The sequence below is a fragment of the Pan paniscus genome, chromosome 2 (assembly GCF_029289425.2).
Source record: "Pan paniscus chromosome 2, NHGRI_mPanPan1-v2.0_pri, whole genome shotgun sequence".
Taxonomy (NCBI): domain Eukaryota; kingdom Metazoa; phylum Chordata; class Mammalia; order Primates; family Hominidae; genus Pan; species Pan paniscus.
The window spans coordinates 47,537,900-47,554,633 of record NC_085926.1 but is presented as its reverse complement, the minus strand read 5'-3'; the positions used below and the strand labels follow the sequence as shown (position 1 = coordinate 47,554,633).

The window sequence follows — 16,734 nt, the reverse complement described above, 5'->3', positions numbered from 1 at the left end:
GGTCTTGAACTCCTGACCTCTTGATCCACCTGCCTTGCACTCCCAAAGTGCTGGGATTATAGGCGTGAGCCACCACGCCCAGCCAAGACCCCATCTCTTAAACATTTTCTAAAAAATTGCTTTCCATCCCACAGAAAATTAGGTTCAAGCTTCTCTTCTTTTCAGAACCTTTCACTAAGTCCTCTGTAGCCTTACTTTTGAAGTCCTCACCCCTTGTTCTACATGCATGACTCCTTTTTGAATTAATGTAGCCCTTTTTCCTTTGAATCATGACAGACCCAGCAGTTTTGTTTTGTTTTTGTTTTTGTTTTTGTTTTTGTTTTGGGGGGGGAAAAAAAAAACCTGGCCGGGTTTGGTAGCTCACACCCGTAATCCCAGCACTTTGGGAGGCCAAAGCAGGCAGATCACGAGGTCAAGAGATTGAGACCTTCCTAGCCAACATTGTGAAACTCGGTCTCTACTAAAAATAAAAAAATTAGCTGGGCGTGGTGGCACGTGCCTGTAGTTTCAGCTATTCGGGAGGCTGAGGCAGAAGACTCACCTGAACCAGGGAGGTGGAGGTTGCAGTGAGTCGAGATCGCCCCACTGCACTCCAGCCTGGGCAATAGAGTGAGACTCCCGTCTCAAAAAAAAAAAAGAAAAGAAAAAGAAACCTTTATAAGCCTCGGTGTAATACAGATGAAAGATAGTAAGGTACCACAAAAGGGTATGGTATTTATATAGATGCTGCATATAAATGGTACCTCTCAGTAATAATGGGAGTGACATTAACATTATTTTCTGATTGTTTTAACTTAGGCTTGGCTGTGTGTTTATTTTATTTTATTTTATTTATTTATTTATTTTGAGATGGAATTTCACTCTTGTTGCCCAGGCTGGAGTGCAATGGCTCATTCTCGGCTCACTGCAACCTCCACCTCTCCGGTTCAAGCGATTCTCCTGCCTCAGCCTCCCGAGTAGCTGGGATTACAGGTGCCCACCACCACATCTCGCTAATTTTTTTGTATTTTTAGTAGAGATGGGGTTTCAACATGTTAGCCAGGCTGGTCTCGAACTCCTGACCTCAGGTGATCTCGCCTCGGCCTCCCAAAGTACTGGGATTACAGGCGTGAGCCATCGCGCCCGCTTGGCCGTGTGTTTAAAAAAAAATTTTTTTAACCCATACACAAACTTTCCTGGCAGATTATTCATAGTAGCCAAAAAGTGAGAACCGCCAGATGTCCTCTTCAGGCTGTGTGGTGCATCCACAGCAGGGAGCACCACCCAGCACTGAGAGGAACAGCCTGTGGCTGCATACAGAACCGGTGACTCTCCAGGAAATTACCCGGAGTGAAAACCAATCCCAAAATGTTGCAAACGGTGCTTCCACTTATGTAACATTCCTGCAACAACAGGTCAGAGATGGAGAATAGAGGAGTGGCAGCAGGAGTCAGGATGGGTTGTAGGGATGTAGGTATGCAGATCTTATCAAGGTCTACCTGCTGTGCTGCAGCATATCCCCTGGGGGTGGGCCAAGGCACCCAGGATTTCTGTTATTTCTTACTGGTTTGTGGATCTACAAGCATGTGGCCTCACAGTCCCGCCACAAGGATGCCTGAGTCCTTGGGTCCCTGCTGTCCCAGGTGTTTTTAGGATTAGTCCTATCCCTAATCCCTTTCCTTCACTTTACTTACATCTCATCCACAATTCCAAGTTACTCACAAATTTTTATTGATCAGCTGGAAAGTCTTCATTTTTTTTGGCTTGCTCCTTCCATAGTTTTTCCTTGATTTGCCTTTCACTCCTTTATGTGCACTCATCCCTCGTATGCCTTTAGTGTTCTTGCCATTTGTCCCTTTTATCCTGAATCAGTCCCTAGATTGGCAGACTCTTCAACACTGCCTAATTCTGTCCTAGATACACGGCACAAGCACAAAAAGACAAAAATTAATGATGGTCAGTTGGTCCTAGTGGCAGTGTTCACATAGGAGTAGATCCAGCAGCTGCTCTTGATTTTGCCAAAGTGATTTGACCAAGTTATTTTCCAGCAAGCAGATCTCTGAGACTCCTCTGCTAGGCTTTGCGTTACATTATAGAGTGCAGAAAGTTGGGCCACAGGGCCCAAAACTCTCTATTATGTACATTCTGGGTCATAATGTTGATGTACTTTGCTTTAAAAAGTAGTCCCTAGAAGACTGGACTACCCTAATTCCTTTTTTTTTTTTTTGGAGTTTCATTCTTGTTGCCCAGGCCAGGGTGTAATGGTGCAATCTTGGCTCACTGCAACCTGCACCTCCCGGGTTCAAGCAGTTCTCCTGCCTCAGCCTCTCAAGTAGCTGAGATTACAGGTGCATGCCACTATGCCCAGCTAATTTTTGTATTTTTAGTAGAAATGGGGTTTCACCATGTTGGTCAGGCTGGTCACGAACTCCTGACCTCAGGTGATCCACCCACCTTGGCCTCGCAAAGTGCTGGGAGTACAGGTGTGAGCCACTGTGCCCAGCCCCTTATTCCTAATTCTCATACCTCATTGTAGTTCTCTTCATTGACACCCCTGAAGTAAGGGGCTCCTCTCTCAGGTTCTTAGATCAAGGAACAGCCACTGGAGATAGGCAGGGTGTGGTTTGAAGCTTTGTATGTCTTTGTTTAGATAGACCTCTTTCTATAGTGACAGAGAGTCTGTATTTGAATTATCTTCAGTACTGCTTTGTGTATTGTAATTTGGTCCAATCTCCAAATTTTTCAAGATTAAGCATTCTTATTTCTAGCTGTCTCAGTACTGTCTTCTAACCTATATTCAGTTTCATAGTTGTCCTTACATAGATAGTAAAGTCCCTAGATTTAAAGAAAAACTACATTGATTCTCTTTTTCTTATTCTGTAGAGAATATAATTTGTCCTACATAAAAAAATTTCAGGCCAGGCGCGGTGGCTCACGCCTGTAATCCCAGCACTTTGGGCGGCCGAGGCGGGCAGATCACTTGAGGTCAGGAGTTCAATACTAGCCTGGGCAACATGGTGCAACGCTGTCTCTACAGAAAATGCAAAAATTATCCGGGTATGGTGGCGCACACCTGTAATCCCGGGTACTCGGGCGGCTGAGGCAGAAGAATTGCTTGAACCCAGGAGGCGGAGGTTGCAGTGAGCCAGGATCGCGACACAGCGAGATTCTGTCTCAAAAAAGAAAAAAAAAAAAAATTAAAGCCTTGATTGTTTCCATTAAACTATTCTTCTTAATTTATTACTCTTTAAAACCAAGACTACGGCCAGGTGCAGTGGCTCACACCTGCAAACCCAGCACTTTGGGAGCCTGAGGTGGGTGGATCACTTGAGGTCAGGAGTTCAAGATCAGCTTGGCCAACATAGTGAAACCCTGTCTCTACTAAAAATAAAAAAAAGAGCCAGGCATGGTGGTGCACACCTGTAGTCCCAACTACTTAGGAGGCTGAGTCAGGAGAATCCTTTGAACCCAGGAAGCAGAGGTTCCAGTGAGCTGAAATCGTGTTACTGCACTCTAGCTTGGGTGACAGAGCTAGACTCTGTCTCAAAAAAAAAAAAAAAACAAGACTACCAGCCTGGGAAACGTAGTGAGACCCCATCTCTACAAAAAATTTAAAAATTAGCCAGGCATGGTGGTGCTCACCTGTAGTTCCAGCTACTTGAGAGGCTGAGGCAGGGGGATCACTTGAGTTTATGTGGTTGAGGTTGCAGTGAACTGGGCTGTGATTGCACCACTGCACTCCAAACTGAGTAGAAAATGAGACTCTGTCTCAACAAAACAAAACAAGCCCAGCAGCCAAATCGCTTGGTTTAAGAACTAGTGAATGTTTACCATCATATCCAAAGCAGGGATCGCCTACAGCCTAGGTTGAAATCTGGCTCATCAATTGTTTTTCATACAGGTTGTAAGCTAAGAGTGGTTTTTATAGTTTAAATGGTTGGAGGAGGATATCAAAAGAAGAATAATGTTTTATGTCTCATGAAAAATTTGTGAAATTAACCTTTTAGGGTTCATAAATAAAGATGTATTTATTAGAACACAGCCACGTCCATTTGTTGTGTATCATCTGTGACTGCCTTCATGCTTACTTTGCAGAGTTGAATAGTTGTGACACAGACCATATGGCTGGCAAAGACTAAAATATTTACTATCTGGCTCTTTACAGAAAAAGTTGGCTAAACATTCTAAAGGGTCAGAAGGCTCATTGTGAAACTGAATACAGGAGGTATTTTAGTGTTCTTCAGTGTTCAATACTGCTTTCTGTATTTTAATTGCCGGTTAGCTATCAAATGGTCCCATCTCCACATTTTTCAAGATCAAGCATTCTTATTTCTAGCTGTCTTGGTACTGTGTTCTAACCTATATTCAGTTTCATACAGTTGTCCTTACATAGATAGTAAAGCCCCTGGATTTAAAGAAAAAAACTACATTGATTCTCATATGATTCTCATCTCTCAAATGATTCCGTTAGTGTTCATGTCCCTCAGTATTGAACAACAGTATTGAATACTGTAGGGTCTTCTGTCACTAATTAGAAAACAATAGGAAGAGTGGCTCACGCCTGTAATCCCAGCACTTTGGGAGGCTGAGGCAGTCTTACTGCCTGAGCTCAGGAGTTCAAGACCAGCCTGGGCAACATGGCAAAACCCCATCTCTACTAAAAATACAAAAAAATTAGCTGGGCGTGGTGGTGGGCACCTGTAATCCCAGCTACTTGGGAGGCTGAGGCACGAAAATTGCTTGAACCCAGGAGGCAGAGGTTGCAATGAGCTAAGGTCATGCCACTGCACTCCAGCCTAGGCAACACAGTGAGACTGTCAAAAAAAAAGAAACAAACAAAAGGAAAGGAAGGGAAAAGGAAAGGGAGAAAACAGTAGGAAGAGATGGAGCTGTCTTTGTTTTCCCTTATGAGTCTATCAGGCCAGTGCTTCATAGTGGGCTCTATAAGGAATGATTTTTTTTTTTTTTTTTTTTTTTAATGAACCATACATGAGGCTTTTAATGGGAGAAATATTTGTGGACAGGAATTGGGGATTCAAATCAGAATCCCCTTTTAATGGTGATTTCACAGTAATAATACCCTTTCATGCAAACCTTCCCTGTAAGCCATGGAGCACAATCTGGACTGAATTGTGGTCCTTTTACTGACTTTTACTTACTGACTTCCTTTTAAAGTCCACTTCATTCCCTGTGGGCTGTGCTTGGCATTGTATATCCTCAGGAAGACATTTGACAATCTACTGCTCACCCAAACTAACCAGAGTGAGTGCTTTATTTTAGGGGACCTTTGCCATTTCTTTTTACAGCCACCTTCTTGCCAGTGTTTAGAATAATCAGTCATTCCACAGACCTACCCCCATTAACACCCTTCTTCCAAAAAACCCAGAATACAAAAAGCTAAACATAGAGATTATTACAGATTATTGCTCTGTTGATATTTCAGATCCTTTGGAAGGTTGGATATTTGTATTTAGGAGTTGGATTTAAGTTGATCCCTTTCTTACACCCCTTTCTAGTATACTTACAGTACTTTAAATCTCCCTCCACAGGTCAGATACCAGGCCCAGGTTCCATGATGCCCGGGCAGCACATGCCAGGCCGCATGATTCCCACTGTTGCAGCCAACATCCACCCCTCTGGGAGTGGCCCTACCCCTCCTGGCATGCCGCCAATGCCAGGAAACATCTTAGGACCCCGGGTACCCCTGACAGCACCTAACGGCATGTGTAAGTAACATGGAGGGGGGATGCATTATCTCAGGGTCCGTTCTGGAGGGCTGTAGATAAGGGAAGGAGGCTTTGTTCTCTCCCCGAGATTTGGCAGGTCCATGGATGATGCAGTCTGTGACAGTGGCTTCTCAAAGACCAGTTTTCAGTCTGTGTTCTTCAGCACCCCTGATGGACAGGTGCACAGGTGACAAAATGCTTCTAATCAGGGTTGTGCCTTTATGGCATGCACTGTCAGCATTGGGGCCATAAAGATATTCCTCTCCCACACCTGTTTAAGCCTGTCTTGTTAAGACTCTCAACAGACATGTAGAGCTACTGGTGGTGGTTTTCCCTACAGCAGCCTTTTGTGGATACAGAGTTCAAAAGTGATGCGTGTAAAGAAAAGAATAGAAGTGAGTTTAGAGCTGGAATAACAAATATGTTTCTTATAGCCATTTTTGTTATATTAGTAGTGGCTGTGTAGGCTAAGAAAGTAGTATTCAGGGGCTGTGTTGAGAGGAAATACGAAGTTCCAGCAAGCTCAATGAGGACAACACTTGTGCTGCTAAGTGATACTTGTCTGAGGCTGTGTTTAGAGACCAGGTCATTTCTCCCATAGGCTCTTGCTTGGCTTCAGCCTTGGCCTGAGGGTTGTTTCTGAGACCCTGGCCTGCCTTTTACTCCAGAAGGCCTTCCCAGTGAGGATGATGCTGAAATGCAGCCAGTAGTAGGTCAGGTACCCCAGCCACATCTGTAATCTTAGGTTCATGTAGAACTTCACGTGTGGCCAAAAGTTTAGCTACTATTTATAGTTCAGAGAGATAGGAAGCATAAGAATTCTTGCTCTGTAGGAGCTTTAGTTGAGAAAACAAGAAATGAAAACTTGGATAGAACTTAGCAAATGTTACACGAAGGCATATAGAACTTACCAAAGGTTACATGAGACTGTGATGTGCCTTAAGTACACTCTAATACTCTGGGAGGCTTCATGGACAGAGACATGTCTGACTCTTCTCTGGCCCCCAGAGTCTGGGACAAAGTAGGTGCACAGAAGAAAGACACTAATTTATCTAGGTATATAAGATCACAACAACTTTTTAAAATTATCTCCCTTAAGCTAGTGGTCAGTGGTTGTGTAGTACAGTAGGTACCTCTTTTTCTTGGCAAGAAAATGTTTGCCAAGCCACCCTGTGGACCATACATAAATGAGCTCGCCTATCAAGAGAGTTGACCAGTTTTCCATCCCTATTGCAGAGGTAGTATCACTGGTCTTTACCACTGGTCTTTACCAATTTACCACTGTCATGTCCTGCTGGTCACCCATGTTTTGTACTTCAGGATTCCTTCCCAAAGGGACCTCAGTAGAGCTCCTTGAGAATGTGGAGGGTTTCAGGTGGAACCTTCCCACCTGCTGCCTGGTTCCTGCCATAAGTCAGTGCTCTGGAATTCTGAACCATGTGAATTGGTTCTAGGATACTAGGTAGGCCACACTGGATGAGTTGCTTCTCCACTTCAGGCCTTCATTTCCTCCACTGAAAGATGACACAAGGGATTAGATCAGTGAGCTTCAGAATGCTTTCAAGAGTCTTAAGGGTTTGGTAGAAACCTCTTGGGCATAGAGTTGGGTGAATCGATTGGTGAGCAATGCTGCACTTTATTTCATATGTTTTCAATTCTGACAAGATCTAGGGGTTTTTAAAACCCGGATTAAATGATCTCTCGGGTTCTTTTGTACACTAAAGCAGGTAAAGTTGAAATAGGAAAGAGTCCCAGACACTCATACTAATTGTTCCCTTCAGGACATGACCTAGTTTGGGCCAAAAATCGAAGGACTGCAGTTCAGGAGCTGTGGAGGCCACCCTGGACTATCCAGTTTGTCAGCAACTGCCTCAAGTGAAGCTCTCTGGCCCTGGTGGAGACATTTATATAGCAAGAATTTATTGATAATCTATTTTGTGCCCAGCTAGGCTAGGGACTGTAGGGGGGGAAGAAAAACAAGACATAGAACTGTCCCAGGAAGGAGCTTATTTTTTAACTGAAGAAATAAAATGAGAACCATTGAAATACAATGCAATCAAAATTAACTTCTGAAAGGGCCTGGAGCGATTCTTGGAAGGAGTTGGCCTGGAAGGAGGGTGGGGGAAATTCAGACACCTCCCACTCCCCAGCCACTAGGGTTAGGCTAAGCAACTTGAGCAGTGCCCTAGAGGTTCAGAAGGAATTGACTTGCATAGACCACAGTAGAATCAATGCCTCACAGGGTGCATTGGTTGCCTGCCACTAAGGAAAGGACTTCTGTGTCTTTTTTTCACTGAATAGGCTCTTTCCTGAGTCTCTTGTATTTCCAGCAATAACGAGTTACTCTTGGATATGTTTGCAGATCCCCCTCCACCACAGCAGCAGCCACCGCCACCGCCACCTGCAGATGGGGTCCCTCCGCCTCCTGCTCCTGGCCCGCCAGCCTCAGCTGCTCCTTAGCCTGGAAGATGCAGGGAACCTCCACGCCCACCACCATGAGCTGGAGTGGGGATGACAAGACTTGTGTTCCTCAACTTTCTTGGGTTTCTTTCAGGATTTTTCTTCTCACAGCTCCAAGCACGTGTCCCGTGCCTCCCCACTCCTCTTACCACCCCTCTCTCTGACACTTTTTGTGTTGGGTCCTCAGCCAACACTCAAGGGGAAACCTGTGGTGACAGTGTGCCCTGGTCATCCTTAAAATAACCTGCATCTCCCCTGTCCTGGTGTGGGAGTAAGCTGACAGTTTCTCTGCAGGTCCTGTCAACTTTAGCATGCTATGTCTTTACCATTTTTGCTCTCTTGCAGTTTTTTGCTTTGTCTTATGCTTCTATGGATAATGCTATATAATCATTATCTTTTTATCTTTCTGTTATTATTGTTTTAAAGGAGAGCATCCTAAGTTAATAGGAACCAAAAAATAATGATGGGCAGAAGGGGGGGAATAGCCACAGGGGACAAACCTTAAGGCATTATAAGTGACCTTATTTCTGCTTTTCTGAGCTAAGAATGGTGCTGATGGTAAAGTTTGAGACTTTTGCCACACACAAATGTGTGAAAATTAAATGAGATGTGGAAGGAGAACCTCAGTGATTTTATTCCCTAGTGAGGCCTCTGAGGGCCTCCACACTGCCTGGCAGAACATACCACTGAACTAGTATGTGCTAGAGGAGGGCACAAACATCCGCTCCTTCCCTAGGCCTGCTGGCTCTGGTTTTCTATGCAGATGATTCATTGGATTGGGGGTGAGTGTTTTGTTTTTCTGGGGGCAGTGTGAGCTTTGAGGGTTGGAATATTGGGAGGCATTCCTTAGTTTCCTCAACTAGCCTGGAAAGTTAGGAGTCTAGGGTAATTACCCCCCAGTGAGTCTAGCCTACTATTCACTGCTTTGTGTGCATTTTTTTTCTCCCTCTTTAAAAAACCCTTTAAAAGAAAAAAAAAAGTAGATAGTGCTAAATATTTTAGCTCATGAAACTTGGTTAGGATGGCTGGGGGTACAAGTCCCCAAACTACCTCTTGTTACAGTAGCCAGGGAGTGGAATTTCGTCAACCGGTACTTTTAAGGTTAGGATGGGACGGGAAAAGTGAAGCAGGATATTAGCTCCTTATACCTTCTCCCTTCCATTTCTGAGATCTCACATTCCATCTATCACAGGGTTTTCAAAGAGATGCTGAGGGTAACAAGGAACTCACTTGGCAGTCAGAGCATCATGCTTTGAGGTTTGGGGTGCTCAGGCTGGGAGGGTAGAATGCCATTCCAGAGGACAAGCCACAAAAATGCCTTAATTTGAGCTCGTATTTACCCCTGCTGATAAGTGACTTGAGAGTTCCCGGTTTTTTCCTCTTGTCCTTCCCTCCCTTCTGTCCTTCCATGTGTGGGGAAAGGGTGTTTTTGGTAGAGCTTGGTTTCCAAAGCGCCTGGCTTTCTCACTTCACATTCTCAAGTGGCAGTTTCATTATTTAGAATGCAAGGTGGACATCTTTTGGATATCTTTTTCTATGTATTTTTTAAAGCTTTACATATGAGAGGGTATAGGGAGGTGTTTATAAAACACTTGAGAACTTTTTTCCTTAATATCAGAAAGCAAAAAAATAAAACCACAATTGAGATTTGCCTTTCAAACCCTCAGGTTTGCCTCTAACCAGGTGTCCCTGGTCACCATCAGAGTACTGGAATACGGGAACCGAGGAGACCTTGGTCCTTTTGTTTTTGTTCTGGACTCTTGGGAGTGGAAATGAGAATGAGTTTATTCCTACTGGAGCTTAGTTCCAATGCATTTGGCTCCAGAAAGACCCCAGTGCCTTTTGACAATGGCCAGGGTTTTACCTACTTCCTGCCAGTCTTTCCCAAAGGAAACTCATTCCAAATACTTCTTTTTTCCCCTGGAGTCCGAGAAGGAAAAGAATTCTGGTTCATACTGTGGTCCCTTGTAACCTCAGGTCTTTAATGTGATCACTTTCAAATTTAAAAGATCCAGGTGGAAATATTTTTACTATAGTAATAATTCTACAAAATACCTGAATTCTTAACACTGTTATATTTCAGTATAAGTGGTGGCTTTTTCTTTTCATGTCTTTGATCTGGTTTTATTCCTGTAATTCAGCCACCTGATTTTGTGGGGCGGGGGGGGAATAATACGTGGTTTTTGTACAAACATGTTTCTCAGTGTGTTGTTATTTTGGAAAAAATGAGGGGAGGGAGTTTGGCAAGAATGGAGAAAATGAATGAAGAAGGCCTAATCTCTCTCTTTTTCAGTGAATAAATGGAACACCATTTCTGGATTCTAGTCCCATTCTCTGCATTCATACACCAGTTTCTTCATATATCCTATGAAGAACCTAAACATTTGGCCCCACCTGGTCTTGGTTTGATCAGCAGTTAAAATTCTGTGACTCGGGCTTCCTTCCCGACTGCCCACCTTCATGATGTGTAAGGAACATACATTTTGAGGGTACCTCACCCACTGTTCATTTGCATGGTCAAAGTGAAAATGAGTGGAAGTTCTCCAAAAATGATGGCCAACAACCTGGCACCTCCAGGTGTGAGAAATAGCTTTGCTTGGTGAATGGGATAATGTTTGTCAGGATGCAGTTTAGACAGTCCCAAGTTGGAGGCAGGCCTTGAGGGCAGAAGATTCTGTGAACCTTGGGGGACAGCTTTTGGGTACTCAGAGATATAAACCCTGTGCAGAAAAAAAGAAGTGATTGTTTTCAGGATGCTTATAAATCGAGTGAAGCAAAAGAAGAGGATTCTGTGTCTGCCATGAGATGAACGCCCTGCTCTTCACGAAGGTGTGCCTCTAATAAAGAGAGCCAAAGCCAGCTGGGTCTCACCAGATTCCTGTACTTTCTCAAGGATGTTGGGGGAGGTTAATCCTTTATCCAAACTAAAGACTGGTTTATAAACTTGTGTGTGAATTATTTTTAGAATATTGGAGGACATGCAAGATCAACCAGTCTTACATAGGTTCCCTGGGTCCTTACCATGGAGTAATTCCCCCACATTCAATTAAGAATAGTTTAGGCTGGGTGCAGTGGCTCACGCCTGTAATCCCAGCACTTGCATTTTGGGAGGCCGAGGTGGGCTGATACCTGAGGTCAGGAGTTTAAGACCAGCCTGGCCAACATGGTGAAACCCTGTCTCTAGTAAAAGCAAAAAATTAGCCAGGCATGGTGGCACGCACCTGTAATCCCAGCTGCTCGGGGCAGAAGTTGCAGTGAGCTGAGATCACGCCACTGCACTCCAGCCTGGGTGATAGCGAGACTCCATCTCAAAAAATTAAGTTTATTTTTTTAGAGGTGGGGTTTTGCTCTGTCACCCAGGCTAGAGTACAGTGGCACGATCATAACTCACTGCAGCCTCAACCTCCTGGACTCTAGTGATCCTCCCGCCTTAGCCTCCCAAAGTGCTGGGATCACAGGCGAGAGCCACTACGCCCAGCCAAATTTTGCATTTTTAACAAGTTCCCAGGGGATGCTGATGAAGCTGGTCAAGGAACCACCCTTGGAGAACCAGTGGTTAAGAAGGTCGTATGATAGAGCAAGATCCCTATAGTTCCTTACAGTTTATTGTATGAGACCTTTCATACAGTAAACATTTGAGGGGTTACTATGTGCCAGACATTGATCCATTAATACAGTGAAATTGCAGTTGTGAATACAGTAGGCAGGGCCCATGCCATCCAGGCCACTTATTCTAATGGGGTGGGGTACAAGACCATAAACGGTTAATAATATTTTGCATACTTCCAAGTGTTCATGAAGAAAATGAAACAATGCAATTAAGAGTTTCCTGGGGACAATGTGGATAGTCTGTGAATTGGGTGGTCTCCCATGATTTCTGTCCTGCTGGATATGGTAGCCTGAGGGGTTGACCTTCATTCCAGAAAAACATCCATCTGAATACCCAGAGCACCCTTTTGTCTATATAATGCCAGTTTGTGAGAGTACTCTGCAAACTGTGCTGCCTGTGACTATTACAAAACCCCTGCTTTCTACAGTTCCAAGAGCATAGTTGTTTTGCTCCCGTTAAAGGGGGATGTCTTCCTGGAAACAGTGTGAAAGCACCCTCAATCCCCTGTTGATGGATTATCTCCATTTAAGGAGGTGGTCTCAGAATGGGATGCAAAGGTATATCCCTGAAGGAAGTGCTACCAGGCCCAAACCTCCTTTGTTGGATCTCCTTGTGAACAGCTCCTCCCCCCAGCTTCATTTCCCTGTGGCTTGTTTTTAGGCATGCCAGCACTCTGGCCATTAGGAAACACGTGATCCTGAAGTCCTTGGGACAAAGTTGAGGCAAGACTATCATACCCAAAGGGTGACTAAAGGGATAGAGAAGGTGCTATGAATCAACCTAAACAGAGGTTCCAAAACCAGCTGCAGCTAGCTAGCTAGCTCTAGGACCACCAATTCCTGTTCCAGCCCTATTGCAATTCTTATGGAACCCCTGCCTGCCATGCAGAATTGTAGTCATCTTTACTACCACTGCCCCCAAAGGCCTTTCCATGCGCTTTTAACCTATAGAGGGCAGCCAGTTGACTAATTCTGACAGCAACTTTACCCTTCAGGGGAGATAATCCCACCGCCCCTCTGGAAAGTGGCCATGCCTTAATACAGTGTGACAACCACCTTCAGACAAGTGACAAGGAAAATGCCTCCTGCTCTGGTTCTGTGGTAATCTACCATCTAAGGTGCCCTCTTGGGGCAGTTGGTCCAGAAGAATGTAAGGAAGTGGCAGCAGTCTTGGATGGTGATAGCCACTCAGTTTCATTCTGATCCTCCCTAGCAGATTTCTGTAGCAGTTTCAGAACTGGGCAGGTGATAGAAGGTGGGTCCAACCAAACCGGCCCAGGCTGATTGATGTGTCTGGTTTGGTTCAGACATGGATGAGTTTCCTGTGGCATCCCTGTTTACAGTCAGCTTATTCCACAGTAGCTACAGGATGCCCGAGAAGTGCTTAGGTCACCTGCTGAGGCAGCAGGTCTCTTCTGCAGACAAACTTAGTTGCTTGGCCGTGCGCGGTGGGTTCACACCTGTAATCCCAGCACTTTGGGAGGCCCAGCCGGGCAGATCACCTGAGGTCGGGAGTTCAAGACCAGCCTGGTCAACATGGCGAAACCCTGTCTCCACTAAAAATACAAAATTAGCCGGTGTGGTTGTGCATGCCTGTAATCCGAGCTACTCGGGAGGCTGAGGCAGGAAAATCACTTGAACCCTGGAGGTGGAGGTTGCAGTGAGCCGAGATCATGCCATTAAACTCCAGCCTGGGCAACAAGAGCGAAACTCTGTCTCCAAAAAAAAAAAAGTTGCTCCACATGGTGAGGCCCTGTGTTTGCTTGTGTTATGTGGCTTTCTCCCAGCTGGTTTGGCTTTGGGGTCATGAAATTCAAGAGGCCTTTCCAATCTGTTTGCAGACCCATTGCCTGAACAAGATTACCACCTTCAGGTTGTGATGTCCTTAGATGACAGCACTTGCTCAACTGAGAATCCAGAGTTTCTGCAGTCCAGAGGTGGTGGTCAGCACAAAGAACTCAGACCCCCTACCTCTTAGCCCTTCCCTTTCTGGGGGATGGTGTAAAGAGGCACATCACGTAAAATGGTCACAGAGCAGATTGCCATGCAGCCTAGAACCAGGAGTCTGGTCTTGCTGTGTTCCCTGGTAAGAGATCATGGCATTATTTCTTAAATGGCTAAGTGAAGGTGGGAGAGTTGGGGAGGGGAGGAGGGAGGTCCTCTGTTCTGCCAATTAATAGTCTACCTCTGTGTCCTGATTCCTCTTCTCAAGCAGGAATGAAAAGCCTCTATATTAAAACGAAAGGGTTTGGAATCAGGGTCTTAGTTCAAATCCTGTCCTTACCACTTCATTAGCGTACTCTTGGACAAAATTGCTAATTCTCTCAGTTTGCAGATGTGTAAAATAGGACTGACGATATTTGTAGTGTGATTGTGAAGAATAAGGCAAATTAGCACAAGGAAAACTAAAAACTCAATATGTTTGTGTTAGCCTGTTTGTGTTGCTATAAAAGAATAAAGAATATCTGAGATTGGGTAATTTATAAGGAAAAGTGTGTTTGACTAACGGTTCTGCAGGCTGTACACAACATAGAGCCAGCATCTGCTTCCAGTCAGGGCCTCAGGAAGCTTACAATCTTGGCGGAAGACAAAGGGGAGCCAGCATCACATGGTGAGAGCAGGAGTGAGAGAGAGAGAAAGTACTAGGTTCATGTAAACAACCAGATCTCAAATGAACCCATGAAGCAAGAACTCATTACCTCGAGCACCAAGCCATTCATGAGGAGTCCACCCCCATGACCCAAACACCTCACACTAGGCCCACGTCCGACACTGGATGTCACATTTCAGCATGAGATTTGGAGGGAATAAAACATCCAAACCATATCAATGTTAGTGGTTAATACTGAGGACTTAAAGCCAGGAATTTCCAGTCCACACAGCTATGCCCCCAGCCATGGCAACTGGAGCACTCCTCTGGACTGCAGCCCCCTGGTCAAGCCGGGGGCTTTTCATGCAGTTGGAGGCTGGCTGCATTCATGGCAATGGACCTTGAGCCTACCTGAGCTCTTGAGGCAGGCTGCCAACCCAGTAAGAACCTCAGAGGCATGAAGAAACTGTTGCCACATAAAACATGCCTGATGCCCAGGTGTAAGAGACATAAATACGGGGACATGGATATAAGGACGTCAGTTTCCCTTTCTTTCACTCTGTGGTTCCTACATCTATCTCTTCTCTACCCTACCACAGTCCTGTGCTCAGAGGAAATACTCATTTGACGCTCTGGTTACCAAGCATTTTCACATATGAGAGACAGGTTGCTAACTCAAAGTCACGCTGCAGCTGAATCCTGCCCTTCCCATCACGTTCCACTGACTGAATTTTCCCATTCATCTTGTGGAGGTGTTACCCAACCAAGTGTGCTATGCTCAACTCTCAAACTGCTAGTGAGATCCACTAGGGAAGATCAGAATGAAACTGAGTGGCAACAATTGATTTAAAATCTCAAGTTGGGCCGGGCACGGTGGCTCATGCCTGCAATCCCAGCACTTTGGGAGGCCATGGCGGGCGGATCACCTGAGGCCTGGAGTTCGAGACCAGCCTGAGCCAACATGGAGAAACCCCATCTCTACAAAAAATACCATATTAGCCGGGCGTGGCATGCCTGTAATCACAGCTACTCGGGAGGCTGAGGCAGAGAATCACTTGAACCCAGGAGGCAGAGGTTGCAGTGAGTCAATATCACACCATCGCACTCCAGTCTGGGTGACAGAGTGAGACTCTGTCTCAAAAAAAAAAAAATTCCAAATTGAAGGAAGCGTTAGCAGACTTCATCTCTAGGAAAGGGAAGAAGAAGATACTTAAATAATTAACAAAATATATTTAAAATGAGTGGGAGAACTTCCTCCATTAAACCCTGTTGAAAACGTGTGAGTGGTTGTCATGCCCCAGACATCAAGGAACCCATCCATGAGGTCTTCCCACACAGACTGGCCTCAGGAAGGGAAGGAGGAGGTAGGCCGCTCTGACAGCCACAACCCGAGTTGAGGAAACAAGCAAAGGAACACAGAGAGTCTACATACAGTAAAAGGTGACAGGAGTTAAGCTGCACACAAGGGAAGCAGAGATGGGTTGGAGGCAGTTAAGGGTGCGTTGCTGCCTCTGTGACTGAGGTGAGTGCAAAGCCCTACATGGTCCCCTGTTTAGAGAAGGCTATTGTTTCAAACATATTTTACTTGGTCCCCGGAGGCAGCATGAAACTATGAAAGAAAGAGCCTTACCCCTTTTTTCAAGGCTTTCCAGACCACAGTTCTGGGATGGGTGTGGGTGGTTGCCATTCGTTCATTTATGCCTGTCTGATATGGAGCCTCCCTCTGTTACCAGCCCTGTGCACTCAAGTGCCTTGCAGTCCAGTGAGGAATAACTGTAGATAAGATGAGATGATGGGCATTAAGTGTAACTGCTGAGAAGGCTTCATAGAGGGAAAGGTGATAAGAACTGAGTTTTTCTGGCATGAGGAGTTTACCAGGCAGGAGAGGTGGAGACGCTAGGCTAGGCAAATAGGCTGCAGCCATAGTTCTGCTGAGAAACAGGTTTTGAACCAAGGCAACTCCATCTGGAGATATGTATCAGAAAGATTAGGAGATAGAATCTCCATCTTGGTCACTTATTTGGTCTTCTAAGACAGAAATGGGACCGTCTCTTAAATACTGGAGTTGTCCTATCTCCTTGGGCTGATACCCTGAACTGTCATTTGGGTGAGTAACACATTAAGGGGTAGACGGTCGGTTTGGGGGAATAAACTAAGTAACTAGGTTGCGGTTCCTCCTCCCGACTAAGCAGACCTCCTGGTGCGTGGTCTTGGGTTGCCCTGTGAGCCCTGAAGCTGTGAATGGGCCCCACAGATCACTCTAAAGCCAAGCATCCATGTGTGCCCGGCTGGGGATCTAGACCCCCCTGGTCTACCCAGGAACCTGAGTTTTGGTGGTCTGAGACACCTGGGGGACGACGTATCCCGGAG

The 16,734-nt window shown here is 45.3% G+C and overlaps 1 protein-coding gene across 2 annotated transcripts in view; it reads left to right on the top strand.

Annotated features, from left to right (window-relative positions):
* Positions 1-10,484, top strand: part of SMARCC1 (SWI/SNF related, matrix associated, actin dependent regulator of chromatin subfamily c member 1) — a 195,208-nt gene extending 184,724 nt beyond the window's left edge. For both annotated transcript variants that reach the window (XM_008971765.7, XM_034956331.3), the window contains 2 exons: positions 5,529-5,705; positions 8,068-10,484. In XM_008971765.7, the coding sequence (XP_008970013.2) occupies positions 5,529-5,705; positions 8,068-8,165 (275 nt within the window). In that variant the 3' untranslated portion in view covers positions 8,166-10,484. The remainder of the gene's footprint in view (positions 1-5,528; positions 5,706-8,067) is intronic.
* The last annotated feature ends 6,250 nt before the right edge of the window (positions 10,485-16,734 follow it).